Source organism: Leucoraja erinacea, chromosome 15 (genome assembly GCF_028641065.1).
Source record: "Leucoraja erinacea ecotype New England chromosome 15, Leri_hhj_1, whole genome shotgun sequence".
Taxonomy (NCBI): Eukaryota; Metazoa; Chordata; class Chondrichthyes; order Rajiformes; family Rajidae; genus Leucoraja; species Leucoraja erinaceus.
Window position 1 is genome coordinate 11,692,618 of NC_073391.1, and position 16,454 is coordinate 11,709,071.

Sequence of the window (16,454 nt, forward strand, 5' to 3'; positions counted from 1 at the left end):
ATGAAATCACTGAGCGGGGTTATAACTAATCCGTTTATTGCAATTTGTTATGAGTAAACACCAAGGGCACTTTTGAAGTTTAATTGAAATGGCAAGACCTTTTTCAGAAAAAAGCGCTCTGACTTTACAGAAATTGCAGTTCAATATAAAGCTCATAGAAGCAGTTTAAAATGCCCATTGTTGGAGCATAAATTCAAATAATTTGTCTCTCACCTTTAAAATGTTATAATGTTAAAGTGAGAGGAAAGAAAGTTAGAATTTCATCTCTTCCTAACTTTATGTGCATTTGTTAATTGAAAATAATTTGAGTGCTTTGAACATTGATGTTCTTGCATCACATTTTATGTTTTGAGATTTTACAATCTGCTGTGTCGTTGATAAAAGACAAAGGGATAAACTACGCTTCTAAGCTGTATAGAGCGCGATGCAAGATTTAGCATGTGCATTTTTTACAGGCTTAGAACATGACAGGCCAGTTAGCGTACACCCACAAGTGCTGCATTACTTAGCTCTTTTAATTCAGGTGAAGCAGTATTGTTCAGGCTTCACACAAAACGATCACTGGATAAGATGAAATCTAGCAGTTTCAATAAACAACATAAATATTTGATTTTGTTCTAATGGACCCAAATGTGGAGTTCAGCAGCATGTAAATTAAACTGCCAAGCGATTCATCATTGTTAAGCCAGCCGTCTGAGGTTGGTTTGCAAGGGTCATAGCAGCTTCCAAGCAAAATAGCAATTGGCCCCAACGTATATTTTAAATGAAACAAGAACTGGGACAAAAAAAAAAAAATCACCATGGAGCATTGCAAACAGTGTAAAAAAAAAACCCAGAAATAAAAGATATAGTTTTAAGAACGTGAATTGCATATCTCCCTAATGCTGAGCAGTGGCGAGAGCTCCTTCCACCATGACTTCACCCTGGAGTTGATAATATTACCACAATATTGATTTTTTTTTCAGCAATTTTTTTGAAGATCCGTAATGCACGTGGTCTGATGGATAATTGTACTGCGACAGAAAGCCAATACTTTCTGCATGTATTGCTTTGGACATACACTAATAATGTTGCTATAGTGACAAGAAGTTGGGCCGAATTGAAGTTTACCTCCTAATTTTAGACAACATCAAAAATGAGCTGACTGACCCTATGGGAGTGGCACAAATAGGCAAATGTTATACACAAATCCAATGAAAACAAAGCAATAAGAAAAGGCATTCAAGTGCTAAAAACAAAGATTGAAAGGTAAAGCTTTTAAGTGAACAGAGCCAGAAGAATTCTCATTCTTCTTAAGGCTTGTTTTAAGATTGCATAATTTAGGTCTCCAATATATAATATTTTAACAAGCAGACGATAGAAAAGTAAATTATGTATTCTGGTCTGCCTTGACAAATTATATTTAATCTAAAGTGAGTAAGCAAAGGATGATTTTTTTCCAGCATAATTAATTGCACGCATTTCATCTTTTCCCCCTATTTCTAGCGGCGAACATGAGTCTATTATGTTTTCCTTTGTCTAATATACAAAAATTTATTTGGAATGCATCCATGTTGAGCAATTACCCAAGCATTAAAATTCATCTTCGTTCCTTGCGTTTTTGAAGTAGCTACATCTAATGGTTCTACACTCTTCATTGTATTCATAACCTGAGGCAAGAACTAACAGAATAATTGCTTTACAGTTTTATAATGACATTAGCACCTGCAGCAACATCACCTTGGTTACCTTTTCTAACTGTGATGATATATGCTATTCTAGGTGATCGGGCATGTGAATAATCATGTATATTCGAAGTGTTTTAGTCTAGAGTACGTATGAATACTTGCAATAATAAAATTGTACGCTCATTGTGAAACAACTGCTGAAATCATCCGAGGTTTAACAGTTTCCATTTAACTTGAAGTCTGTTATGTCCTATTGAAAAGCAGCCAATTACACTTATGGCTAAGGTTTAGAAATTTCCATTGAAATGCTTTTCAGCCACCATTCCCCACTAATCGTATTCACAGCATGAGGCAGTGTACAGCAGCCAGGCATACTGTTGCAAAACAAACTTGTTCAGAATATCCTTGACTGATTGGGTTCCACTTTTTGCCTGTCTGTAATATTACGAGACCACTTCACAAGAGCAGCGCTGGAAGTGGAATTCATTAGTTAAGATACTATCCAGTAATAGGCAGATTAGTGATGAGAGCGCACATCATTTCCTAAACTATCCTCATGTTCCAGTTGTAAAGTAGCATATGGACAAGTAGGTGTAAGATATTTTCCGGGAATGAAAAATAGCTGGTAAATGTACCCATCTTAATTGCTTTAATCGTTGCTTAAAATTGAAAAGCATGTAAAAATCTTGCAATATGATAGGAAAGATTATGAGTAATTATTAACACCTCTGAAAAACACTTTATCTTGCTCAGAGAGAGCTGCTCTTGCTGATGAAACCTGATTAAGACAGCTGTGCCTTTCATTGATTGTACCTGCTTCATGACAAGTATAATTCTTTATTTGTATGCAAACTAGATGCATGCAACATCAAGCATAGACACCAATTTCAGAGGTAAATGCCCATTGTACGAGCCATCCAACCGGTAACTTTCTATATTAAATGCTGTTCCTATAAACGTATGGCATGCGCAAGAAGTGATGCCTACAGTGATTAATCTTGATAAATAAAGGATGGGTCCGTTCTTTGAGATGAAAGACACTTTGAGCCATGGTTAGTGCTACAAACACACACATTTTCCTTTGAAATGCTAGTATAAATTTGACAGCAGAAAGCACTTGCTGTATTATTTTTGGCTGCAACCAGCAGAAGTCTATTTACATGAAAAGGTTAAAAAGAATGAATTCATTTGAACCTTTTGCAGAACTATTGCCAAGTATCAGCACCACAGACAGCTCTGCGCGACTTCGCAGGAGGGGGAATTTTTTGTTTATATACTGATGCGAGCCTTTAATTAGAAAACCCATCATTTGGTCATGGCAGTTTGTTTTTCAAAGAACAGCAAATTTGTAAAATTGTACATGGCATGTTTTCTTCATTAATAGAGTTAAATTGTGAATTAGTCCACGCAACTGTAAAACTAAAAAGAGGAATTCAGACAGGGATAAGACAAAATTCAGTTCATCCGTACCCTCAGGCATAAGTACTCTACAATCTCTGGATGTGAAGTCATTTATGAAGTCCTTTACAACATGCAGTCAAAGAGGTTAATTGAAAAATTTCTTAATGTCATTATGAAAGAACTAGATTAACCTAAGTTAATTCACTTCATTGTTCAGAATAAAGAGGAATAAGCATTGAACCCTCTTGCAAATTTGGGGCATGAATTAGGGGTGAGATGGTGTCTTTGAAGACTCAGCCAGTTTAATTAAGATATGGAAAATTGCTCATTGTTCTTCACTACTAAAGTCCGAGGAATTAGCAGCCAGAAGTGGTGCCTGGACCTTTCATATCTACCATGGTGTTTGTTTGTTAAATACCCACAAGGCTACATCATTAAACTCGGGCTTACCTTTCTTTAATTCAGCATCTTAGCTAAAGCATGTAATAAGAGGTAGTCTTATTAAGATCTGTGTTTGCAAAATAGCTACATTAATGCATTTGAACAGCCTTATTTACATTTCTGATGTGAAGACATTTTGCTGATTGTAAATGTGTGCCTATGTATCTTTCCATTGGGCTTGCAGAGGCAAAGTCCAAACTGTTGATGTGCTATACATTCACTGACTGATTTTATTCTACATTTAACTCTCTACAGGAAGTATTACTGAAGAGAGCAGCTGATTTAGTAGAGGCCCTATATGGAATGCCACACAACAACCAGGTATGTTAAGAATAAGCAACATGTAGCAAAGAAATGACTAACTCAGCGTGTTATATTCAATAATACAACTAAACATTTATTATGAGGCATCAAGAGATCATAAGATATCATTGTGAAGCTTTTGTATCTTATTAACATTATCTGATATCTTGAAATGATACTTCTGAACACACGTATCTTAATAAATGTGTAGGTGATCTAATTTTTAAAGATGCATATGGGTTTAATTATACAAAATTACAATCGAAAATAGAACCAATTAGTTCCTGGAAAATTAAGTGGGCGTGGTTTATCATTCAGTGCCAACTGAGGGGATATTGCAGCATCTGAGGCCCACAGTCACTCTCTCTCATCAAATGGGTGCTCTGGAGGTCAAGCAGCAATGGCCAGGCTCTCAATCTAGAGATAGCCTAAGGTTCCCTTAGTCTCATCTTGTCTTTAAATACTAGAAGAGACTAATTTATGAGCCCAGAAGATCGTAGAATCCAGCAACATAAGTTTCAGTTTACTTTCGAGATACAGCGCGGAAGTAGGCCCTTCGGCCCACGTAGTCTGCACCGACCAGCGATCCCCCCCACACTAACACGATCCCAAACACACTAGGGACAATTTACATTTATACCAAGCCAATTAACCTACAAGCCTGCACATCTTTGGAATGTGGGAGGAAACTGAAGATCTTGGAGAAAACCCATGCAGGTCACGGGGAGAACGTACAAAGTCAGTACACACAGCACCCGCAGGCAAGATTGAACCCAGGTCTCTGGCGCTGTGCAGTTCCTTGTGTATTTCCCAAAACCTCCTCTACCACTTATGAAAATCGGCAAAGATTTACCACACAATCCCCTTCAACAACAACAACCCCACCCCACCCCCACCAACACCACTCCCCAGACCCCCCACTATCCACCTGCACCACTCCTAATACAAACTTTGTTCAGGATAAATGGCTGTGAGGAATTTAAAATGGCTCAATGCTACTGACATTCCAATCATTCAAATAATATTAAATATGAAGAGGATGGTTGAAGGAAATTAAACATTTTGAATAATGAAAGTAAGTAATAAATCCCATCAAAACAGTCAGAAATACATTAAACCAAACCAAAATAATTAGAAACCAAATCTTCCATTCCCTTCATTATATTCACAGCAGTCTGAAGGAGCCCATTGAAATCAATGGGGTTGTGGATCCTGTGTCAGTCTAATTTGGTGCAGAATCCTAGGGCTGACTTCCCAGCGAAAATCCAACTCAAAGTCTGGATTCCATGGAGAGCAGTTTTGGCATTTAGATTCTGTCGGCACACCTCTGTTTTCCGACACAAGTGTGGAATCCCTGGACCTAATTTTGTTTACCCGCAAAATCCAGCTGCAGGAAACATCAACGAACATGTTTTACACGATATATTCAAATCAGACAGGTTGCTTCATCGAACGAAAGTCGAATTTTCACATTGCATTCTTTATTGTTCATTTAAGGCCATTCCAAAATATTGAACAGGACTTCTGAAATGAAGTTGCTGTTGTAATTAACAAAACATGCAATAGCCATATCGCCCAAAGCAAGTTCCCGCTAAATTGCAATGTTACAATCAATAGATTGTATTTATTGATAAATGTTAAGTGAGCCATGTCAGGACGACAAGATCAAATATGATTCTCCCCTCCTTTTACTTTTTTGAAATAATATCATACAAGGTATAGGGTCCACCGGAGAGAGCAAATCATTTGTATGTCGGTACCTCCCACAGTTCAGATCAGGGGGGAGTTTCCCCCCCGCAACAGGGTACCATGTAATACCGTGCTACCTGCGCCATGGTCGGATAGTCGGCGACTAAACCATCTCCACCACTTGGTTTGCCAGGTGAGGAGGGGGCTGTGGACCCCCGGCAGGGCCAAAAACAAGACCTGTCAAAGAGCGGGTGGGCTCCTAGCGAGCCAACAGCCATCCACACTTCAGTAGAAGTTGCGATCACTGTCATACATAGCATTGTAAGCAATATTGATAATGCACACACACCAAAATTCGATATTTCCAGCAACGGAAGTCCGCAGGAACTGGAGGACAGAGATGTGTGGTGTGTCCGTCACCGTTCCCATTGGAAACCATCACCACTGCATCGCTAATGTTTTCAACGATGATGAATGAATGAATGAAAATGAACGAATGAACCTCCCACAGTGCTGTAGTTTAGTTTAATTTAGAGATACAGTGTGGAAACAGAGCCTTCTGCCCACCGAGTCCACGCCGATCCGTAATCCCCGTTCACTAGCACTATCCTACAGACTAGGGACAATTTACTTTTTTTTTTACCAAAGCCAAATTAATCTACAAACTTGTCTGTTTTGGGAGTGTGGGAGGAATCTGGAGTACCCAGGGAAAACACATGCGGTCACGGGGAAAACGTGCAAACTCCTTACAGACAGCAGTCGTAGTTAGGATTGAACCCGGGTCTCTGGCGCTGTAAGGCAGCAACTCTACTGCTGCGCCACCGTGCTGCCCAGATACTCCCACGATACTGTACTTATACTCACAATAATGCATTATGTTCGGTATGCTGGAATGGAATTCAGAGCATGAGAGATTTAACTGAACCACAGATGACACCTTATGCAAGTTCTTTTTACCATTCAATATCAAATGAAATTACGGATTTGGTCTGTGGATAAGAATTGTTCTAATAGGTAAAAGAATATACCTCCACAATAGAGGTTCTTTGAGTGATTTTATAGGCAGAGCAAATGAGAAGTATCAATCATTAATTTATAAGTAAATGTTCTACTTATCCACATTACTTAAACAGAGGCAAATCCTCCTACCCTGTTCATAATATTCAAGTATTTTGTATTGTGAATGTCTTGATGTAAATTTTCTGTTCGTGGAAGAAATGCAATTTATATTTGTATTTAATTGGTAATAGCTATCAATAGGGAAGTCAATTTATTTTTATGAAGAATTCCGATTAAAAATTTAGCTTTATTTTAATTGTAACAATCCTGATTTGACCCATGATATTACGTACAAAGAAACATGGTCATGTTATTAAATAATCCGTTATAATTAAATTGTTACAAGAATCAAGCTACTAGTTAATTTTGAGCTCCTTTTACAATAAATGCCGAGTGTATATCTGCACTTTTTAAATTGCATTTTATTGCCTCGGATATTTGCACATTTGAAAACGTGAAGTTCTTCATGTTCCAAGCACTGGCACATAAGAGGATTTTACTGTAATTTCTATTGTTTTCTGTTTTGAACATCAGCTGCTGGGCAGCTTGATGTAATGCGTTGCTTTCAAGGCAAAGCTAAACCATTCATTTGTTTCACACGGCAAGTTCCTTTTGGCAAGATGACTCGCATGTAGAGATTAGTTGCGAGTCCATTCTGAAAGAAAATCTGTACAACTCTAGTGAAATGCATTCAGAGGAAACCTTCAGATAGATGCCAGGAGAAGAGCCATAAATAGACACTACGTCTGAAATCTAAGTGGCATCACTTTTTTTTTTGTTTGTTTTACATTTGGAGTAAGTCGTCTTTACGTGTATGTGTAAAATTCTATCTAATTTTCAGGAGATAATTCTCAAGCGCGCAGCTGATATTGCTGAAGCTCTATACAGCGTGCCACGTAATCACAACCAGCTTCCTACCCTCGGCAACACCCCAGCGCACAGTGGTATGATGGGAGTGAATTCCTTCAGCAGCCAACTAGCAGTCAATGTGTCAGAGTCATCACAGGGTAATGACCAAGGTATGTTAGCGTTCTGGAGATAAGTCCTTACAACAGCCGTTCCCCTCTCCGTGTCAAGAAGTCTTGACTTACATTGACTTTGGACACCTTGGTAATATTTCACAGTCCTTTACCTACAGTAATTGATCTTTTTGGCTGTTGCTTGACAGAATCCTACTGTAAAATATCCTCGCCCCCTGTGTACTTGGCACGGCAGTGAATTACACTACCTGCATAAAGTGCCGACAAAGGGGACCATGCTGTTGCTTCAAATAGTTATACATCTGTTGTCTTGGAAAAATGATGCATCAACTTAAAATGTGTTTGACAGACCAAATTTGTGATAGAACTGAAAGGTAGAAAGGAGAAAACTAAAATAAAGAATTTACTCTACAGATTCAAAAGGCTGCTTGTTCACAAAACATCACGAGCTACCAGTATTTTCTCATGGTAGGAATTATTTCTCTTTGACAGAAAATTAATGCTTTATAGCTGCTTTCTTAAAAATGTTTAAGTAGCTTACAAATGACATTTAGTGATGAGATAAACAAAATTTGTGGGATACTGTACGTTAATATTCTACATGAAACGTAAGCTTGTTTGTACCCCCCCCCCCCCCCCCCTCCCCCCTCCCCCCTCCCCTCCCGAGGAGTGTGTGCCGTCATATTCATTGCACCAAATGTTTATACATTCACATGAAGACACTGAGCTTAGCTAGGAAATGCCAGCAGTTCTTGAAAGAATGGCCGGGAATTTTCTGCCAACACAGTAATTCCAGCCTTGGGAGCTGCATAATCAATAAATTGGTGATGCTCTTCAGCATCAATTCCTCTACAGTGCTACGAGATTGCACTTCTTACAGAGGCCAGCACAGTGGTCATGATCTCCAATACAATGGAAAAAATCGACCTGGGTGGTTTGACCTGACACTTTAGCTGAACTGATGATCAAGATGTTTAAAGGAACAATTATTAACCGTGTGATGATATTTTCCTATTCCACTCTGATTATTTTGGCCAGGAGTAATAATCTGATTTATTTTACAATACAAAACTCACAAAATGAGGTGAAAATGTTGCAATTTATCTTTCCAAATTGATCAAAAATAAAGTATGTGAATGATACCATTTCCAAAATTACTATTGCGAATTGCAAAAAGCTCAATCATAAATGTTCTAGGATAACGTGAAGAATAAACAGTTACGGCATAATCATAGCAGGTTTATCTCCTAATAATCTGCATTGATTACCTTCAAAATAACAATCGGTATATGTGATGTTAATTAAAAGTTATGATTATGTTTCACAACTTCAACTTACACACAGCTATTGAAACAAGTGCTGCAATATAATGCTCTTTAGTGAGACGTGCCTGAGGTGGAATTTGAAAGGTTATGCGAATGTAATAAACATGCTCCTCCTTGCTGGCTGTGCCATTTTGAGATGCTTCAAATGCTAAAAGTTCATACTTCCTACTGCTTCAGATGGTGAATCAGGAGTGTTGATAATTACTGGTGTAGCTGAATGTGAGAGCAGCTGACAGTATATGAATGAAAAAGTATTTTGTATCCTGTATCATTGAAGGAAAGGGAACTCTGCTGCTTATCAGATAGTCACTGCACAACGGAAGGCAGCAGCCAATCAACTTGATATTTTAATATAACATTTATGGTAACTCCTCACAAGGAAATAATTACTTGCATTTAAACACAGCCTTTCATAGCCTAGGGATGTATCAGACCACTTTACGGCAGTGAAGCACTTTCGAAGTGTGGTCACTGTTTTAATGTAGCTAATTTAAACACAGCAAGCATCCTCAAAAAACAATCTTGTAATGACCTGGTGGTCTGTTTTAGTGATGTTGATTGAGAGATAAGTATTGCCCAGCACACCGGAAATAACCTATCTGATATAAAACCATTGGCTTTTTTAAATCCACTTGAGGGAACATGCTGGACCTCAGGTTAATGTATCATTTGAAATTGGGAACCTCTTAACACATTCTCACAGTGTTGCATAAGACATAGGAAGAAGTTGTATTATAGTCATTCAAACTTGCTCGGCCATTCAAGCTTGCTCGCCCATTCAAGCTTGCTCGGCCATTTGAGAAGATTGTGACTGATCTGATTATTGGCCTTAACATCCCCATCCTACCTGAGCTCCATATTTCTTGATTCCCCATTTCAGTCTTGAATGTGCACAGTAATTCAGTATCAATAGTACTCTGGAGTATAATTATTCAAACAATCAGGAGTTTCTTCCTCATTTCAGTCTTAAATGGGAAGGTTGAGTTATGGCATGAGGCTTTGGACTCCCCAAAAAGGTTGAGCATTCATTTGGCATCAAGTTCCCTCTGAATCTTGAATGTATCAATTAGATCATCTCTTCTACTAAATGCCACAGGCAGTCAGCCAATCTGTTAAAATTCATTTGCACTGACCTATTCCTCGATTCATATCCACAATCATTTGGTTCTCGGTCCCATAAACTCTGACTCAGAAATGAGGATGGCAATGCTTCTCAAGCCAACTTTATAACAATATACAATAGGTGCAGGAGTAGGCCATTCGGCCTTTCGAGCCAGCACTGCCATTCAATATGATCATGGCTGATCATCTACAATCAGTACCCCGTTCCTGCCTTCTCACCATATCTCCTAAATCCGTTATATTTAAGAGCTCTATCTAACTCTCTCTTAAAAGCATCCAGGGAATTGGCCTCCACTGCCTTCTGAGGCAAAGAATTCCACAGATTCACAACCCTCTGTGTGAAAATGTTTTTCCTCATCTCTGTTCTAAATGGCTTACCCCTTATTCTTAAACTGTGGCCCCTGGTTCTGGACTCCCCCAACATCGGGAACACGTTTCCTGCCTCTAGCATGTCCAAACCCTTAATAATCCTATGTTTCAATAAGATCCCCTCTCATCCGTCTAAATTCCAGAGTATACAAGCCCAGCCACTGCATTCTATCAACACATGACAGCCCTGTCATCCCAGGAATTAACCTTGTGAACCTACGCTGCACACCCAGAATAGCAAGAATGTCCTTCCTCAAATTTGGAGATCGAAACTGCATACAATACTCCAGGTGTGGTCTCACTAGGGCCCTGTACAACTGCAGAAGGACCTCTTTGCTCCTGTACTCAAGTCCTCTTGTTATGAAGGCCAACATGCCATCCGCTTTCTTCACTGCCTGCTGCAGCTGCATGCTAACTTTCAGTGACTGATGAACAAGGACCCCCAGATCTTGTTCTACTTCCCCTTTTCACTGCTTGACACCATTCAGATAATAATCTGCTTTCCTGTTATTTTGTCAACCTCACATTTATCCACATTAAACTGCATCTGCCATGCATCTGCCCACTCACCCAACCTGTCCAAGTCACCCTGCATCCTCATAGCATCCTCGTCGCAGTCAACACTGCCACCCAGCTTTGTGTCATCTGCAAATTTGCTAATGTTACTTTTAATCCCGTCATCTAAATCATTAATGTATATCCAGTTTAATTGTGGAAGTATCACGTTAAGATATGCTTGCACAGAAATTCATTACCAATTTTTCTGAATCTTATGTACAATTGTGTCTGCATGTTATACACAGCCTCGTAAATTCATTCCATTTACTTTAATATAATTATTTTTGCAATCGGAGTAGAATGCATAGATGCTACTATATAGTGAACAAGCACTAACAATGAAGAATGGATTTCCATGCAGCTGGTTTAAAATATTTTAAATCACAAAGTCCTTGATTTAAAACTAAAAGCACATTCATCATTTCTAATGGTAAATTGTACTATCGAGTCACTCAGGGCATTTGCTGTAGCTTTAATCTGAATTACTTTCCAGAACACGGGTAACCTTTGCTTGCTGCAGAGCGCGATAAAAAATGCAGAAAATCGGTGCTCTGATTCCTGAAAGGAGCCTTTCAAATAACGCAACGTCAACTTTTGTTTTACAGTGGGGTACAGCCGTAACACAAGTAGTGTTTCCCCACGTGGATACGTTCCCAGCAGCACCCCTCAGCAGTCCAATTATAACACAGTCAGCAACAGCATGAATGGATATGGTAATGCTGCAATGACCAACCTGGGGGTACCCAGCTCTCCTGGATTTCTGAACGGTTCATCAGCCAACTCTCCCTATGGCAGTAAGTGTCTGCTTTACTGGTACTATATAAGCAGCAGCTCCATGCGCAGTTTTATCTCGAATAAATGCTTGCATTAAAAATGTAACATTTTTTTTTGTGTGTGTGAGATGTCAGCTGCTGGATAAAAGGAGGGGTGACTCTGGAGGCTGGACAGAAATAACTGATAAATGCAGACTTCATTGAGCATTAGGTGGCTGGGTTCCAAGCCAAAACTGATTGAAAGTACATTTGCTATGTAAATATATGACAAACAGTCCATCAAAGAAGAGTTTGCCTATTATCCAGAGAGTGGCCTAGCTGGGACATTTTTTTTTAAATATTTCTAAATTTTTGTAATATATCTAAAATTGTTTTAAAGGCCTTCTCTACTGCGCCTTGTGTACAGTGCAAACCGAAGTCTCAGCCTGATTATTTTTGCTTTGTTGCAGTAGTGCCGTCAAGCCCTACCATGGCAGCCTCTTCGGTCACCCTCCCTTCAAACTGTAGCAGTACACACGGCATTTTCTCATTCTCACCTGCCAATGTCATCTCTGCAGTGAAACAAAAGAGTGCATTTGCTCCTGTTGTCAGGCCTCAAGCCTCTCCTCCACCATCTTGCACCAGTGCAAATGGAAATGGACTTCAAGGTGAGCTGGTATCCTTCATTTCCTGATCCACCTTCAGGCATGCTCATCCCATACAATAATACACATTAAAATTCACAACATCTTTCCCATAGAGGAAAGCAAAAAAAAAAAATATTGCAATTGTATAGAGTGCACTGGCTAATCAATTATCTAATTAAGCCAGTAATGCACAAAATATGGTGAAGCCAGACCGTGGCCAGATGCACTTTGTTTTGTAATCAGAGTGTGTGTGCTTCTATAGTCCTTGTCAAAGTTTCAGCTTTCTTTGTTTCATCTTTAAGCATGTGATGGAGCTTTATCGAAATGGTTGGATGCTTTGGTATTCTTGATACTCTATTTGTACTCTCTCTCGGAGAGATTTTGAAGTAATATAATTTGGAGAACTTCGCGGATTTCATTGCAGCTTGGTTTAACTTCATGCATTTACGCAATAGCCACGGAAAATGCGTGAAAACACAATTAGACGGAATCTCAAAGTTCTCTGCAATCTATAAGCTGCAGTATGTTGTCCTGAAAACAAAAAAAGATCACTGTGTCAGTAATATGTGGAAGTTAATTGGATATTTTCTGGATCTGGTATTAGCCTTGATGAGCTGACCTTGTATACAGTCTCACTGTTTAAGCCACATGCAGCCATGATGCAAGTATGAGCCGAACCTGATTATAACAACCATTTCTCTATATACCTGAAATGTGATGCAGAAAAAAATAAGCATGAATAAATATATATAGATCAGATTCTGAATACATACAAATTTAATATAATTTCCTTTGAAATTATTTGCTCTTTGTCTTTGTCATGAACTTCTAAAGGAACCCAGAAATATTATTTCAACATTTCAGTAAAATGATGACAGTTTCTAATGAAATAAATATAGAATATATAAAGAATGCATGAATAATAACAGTCCCATGCACCATTTAAAGCTTTGTTTGGCTAGTTTACTGAAAGTGTCGTTGGCCTCTATGCCTCGTTGTGAAAGCTAAATATGAAGGATTCAAGGGGTGTTATGAATGCATTTTCTATGAAAGGTCTAGGTCATCTGTGACCTGCATTGGTTTTAGGGCAGGAGTAAGTTTAGCAATTCCAGAGAGTCTGGACCACTGTATGTCATTAACAAAATGCTAAGAGAAATATCACATGTGTGGTTGGCAGTATGTTGTTCACCTCAAATGTCAGAATTGTTCCTCTTTTCACAGTGAAGTCTTTGTAGGCTGTCTTGTTAAAAAGCACATTTCAGTTGTTTTTTTAGTCGGGACCTGCATGAGCCATAGTAAACAGCTGCTGACAACAATGCTCCCTCCTCAATTTAGTAACTTGCTCCTGCAACCTGCATTTTGGTGTCTAAATATATTTAGAGCTAATATCGTTTCTACACAGATTGGTTGCCAATGTTGTTTCCTATTCTTCTGTTTTAGGTATGTCCGGGCTTGTCGTTCCTCCAATGTAAGGCCACATTTGTTTACCTAGAGCAACACCAAGATTCTGAGGATGAACTTCAGGGGGCGTTCATTAAATCAGAAGACGATGTTAGAAAATTATGAGCAACATTGGGGAAACAAAAAAAATCATCAGATCCTTCTACTGTTAAGAACAAAAAAAATATATACATTATTACTGAATTTACTCAAACCATTAGGAAATGATCTGCAAGCAACCTAATTCTTCATGAACAATTTCATTTTATTAACAGAACTTCCTCATATTTTCACATTTCTCTATCTTGAAGAAACAAAAAAAAAGCAATGCCTATTTTGTATAAAGTTTCAGATGACGTCTTGGCTATGTCTAGTTCTTGCTATGTGTTGGGAGAAACGTTGTGGATGCACCATTTTGAGTATCATGAAACACGGTTGAAATATTCTTCAAGCAGAACATTTTTCAGTACTATATTTAGATTCACAATTGCTGTGTATCTCTATAATGTGAAATAATTTTTCTGGGGGTGAGTAAGGGGCCAAGGAGGTATAAGCCATTGAACTGGAAGGAGAAGATTAAATGTATGATTTAAGAAATGGGGACTATGGAGGGACAGGGGAAATTTATCATGCTTAAATTCATCTTAAAAAAAATCCTGAAGTTTGTAACTTATTGTAGTTAGAAATTGTAACTTTGATATTGCAAAAATTCTTCTCTTGCCTTCAACAAGCACACTGACAGAGATACAAAAGCTACTGTCTGTTGGTAAAGACTATACTTCCACTGCTAGAGCTTCCTGTTAAACAAGTGTGATCTGCAATGTTTTTTCAACTTTTGCTAGCACTGTATACTATTGCATTCTTAGGCTACTGTGAAGTCTATGTTCCTTGTACCAGAAAGTTGTCCTTTGACTTCTAGATCCTTCTCCCTAATGTGTTTTGTATGTGGTTATAAAATATTGTAGAATTTTGTGATTTTGCCAAAGTTGTAGCTAAATATTTATACACTTGTCTTGAATTTTTCAGATCCACTTAATATTAAGGAGAAAGGTTTTATTCCTTATGAAGTCTGTAAGGAGTAAAAAATAAGTCCTAGTCTTCATTGCTACACTTTCTTTCACATAAACACAGTCACTGAACAATTTTTTGTAACATACCAATATAAATATTGTATTTATCTTTGAAATTTTGTATATTGCTTTCCTTCATTTTATTTTATCTTGTATGTATTTGTTTGTCACGGCCAGGTATTGTGATGCCTAAGGAGCATTAAGCCAAGAATATTTGCCTTCATCTATTTCATTTTATAAGATTGCTTTGTCCATATGTTTCGTTTTTACTAGCGGAATCTGTTGATTTGTTCAGACCCTTCGTCCATTTTTTTATTTGAGAAAAAAAAATCAAATTCATTGTTTATTTTTATATAATTTTTAAGTTATCTGAACAAATAATTTTGAATAAAATTGTTGTTGTATAGTCAAAAGAAATTGTTTGTGCCACATGGCTGTAATGAATAATAGTAGAAAACGTGCATGTGCAGCAGCCACAGTAGGATGATCCAGTCTGTGGCTGTAAATTATTTAGAATGTAATATTCATTTTTAGCTGCCACCCATGAATTTGCCACATAGTAAAAATGTATTTACTGGAAAAAAATTTGGAGGCCTAAAGTCAAAATGGAAACTTCAGTTCATCTGGTAAACTGATGTTTGATTAAAAGATTGATAACAATTAAATACAGAAAGACTTCTCTGATGCCTTAACATTGGAGTTCTTGACAGTAACTTTGGTGCCACTCTGTCATTGGTTTACACCACAATTGATAATCATCACTGCAGCTGTCGAAGATGATCTATGGTGTAAAAAGCACAAACTTTGTACAAACACTGACTCCAATCCCCCACACGCCTCCACTCTGTTGTACCCTGCAAGTCCTCAGAATGGAAGTATTGTACTGCAGTGTCTGGAAGTGGAAATTTCTCTCCCAATATTTCACGCCTGACAGTGCCCAAGTCTGTTTGCAAAGGCAGAAAATAGGGACATGGTTTGACCATTTTTGTGCCTTTGCATAGCACTGTGCGATTTGCTAAAGCTGCATGCAAAATGCTTTGCAAACTGCGGCAGCAATGGAGGTTGAGTCGCAATGGGGAACATATATTGTCATTCTGGGCTAAATGCACATTTAGTAACAGTTATTTTGTTTAACTCAAAAGTAGGAAAAAGCATCACAAGTGCTGAATGTGCAACACATTTACCCTGTGATAGCTTCATACATAATATTTACATGGAAATGTCTCAGAGATTTTTCTCATATCTGAGAATTTTGTTCCAAAAGGAAGTCATGTACATGTGGAAAAAAAATTGCAAGATTCATCATTACTGCAGTATGGTTTTGTGTTTTAGATTAATTAGTCAACGCACTCATTGCTTCCTTGTCTTCAATCTTAAAGCTTCACTACATGGTAGAAATAACTGTTAAGAAAATTACAGTAAGATTGTTTTATCTGTACATTTTTCAGATATTTAACTGTATAAAAACTGTTCATTTTACACGATATTTAATTAAAGTATTTCTTGTCTGTGAATTAGTTTTTCAGTAATTTAATATGAGGTCTCAGAATATGTGTTGAAAGATGTGCTTATATAAATATAAGGAAGACTAGTAAAACAGTTGAGGTCATTTTCTATTTATTTTTTTAAAA

General features: G+C 37.9%; 1 protein-coding gene across 10 annotated transcripts in view; it reads left to right on the forward strand.

The window, feature by feature from the left end:
• Window positions 1-16,337, forward strand: part of ebf3a (EBF transcription factor 3a) — a 130,938-nt gene extending 114,601 nt beyond the window's left edge. For 4 of the 10 annotated variants that reach the window (XM_055646674.1, XM_055646675.1, XM_055646673.1 and 1 more), the window contains 6 exons: window positions 3,765-3,830; window positions 7,402-7,579; window positions 7,955-8,008; window positions 11,520-11,708; window positions 12,137-12,334; window positions 13,754-16,337. In XM_055646674.1, the coding sequence (XP_055502649.1) occupies window positions 3,765-3,830; window positions 7,402-7,579; window positions 7,955-8,008; window positions 11,520-11,708; window positions 12,137-12,334; window positions 13,754-13,785 (717 nt within the window). In that variant the 3' untranslated portion in view covers window positions 13,786-16,337. The remainder of the gene's footprint in view (window positions 1-3,764; window positions 3,831-7,401; window positions 7,580-7,954; window positions 8,009-11,519; window positions 11,709-12,136; window positions 12,335-13,753) is intronic. The other 6 variants (XM_055646681.1, XM_055646682.1, XM_055646677.1 and 3 more) reach the window with 4 other exon arrangements.
• Window positions 16,338-16,454: the final 117 nt, after the last annotated feature.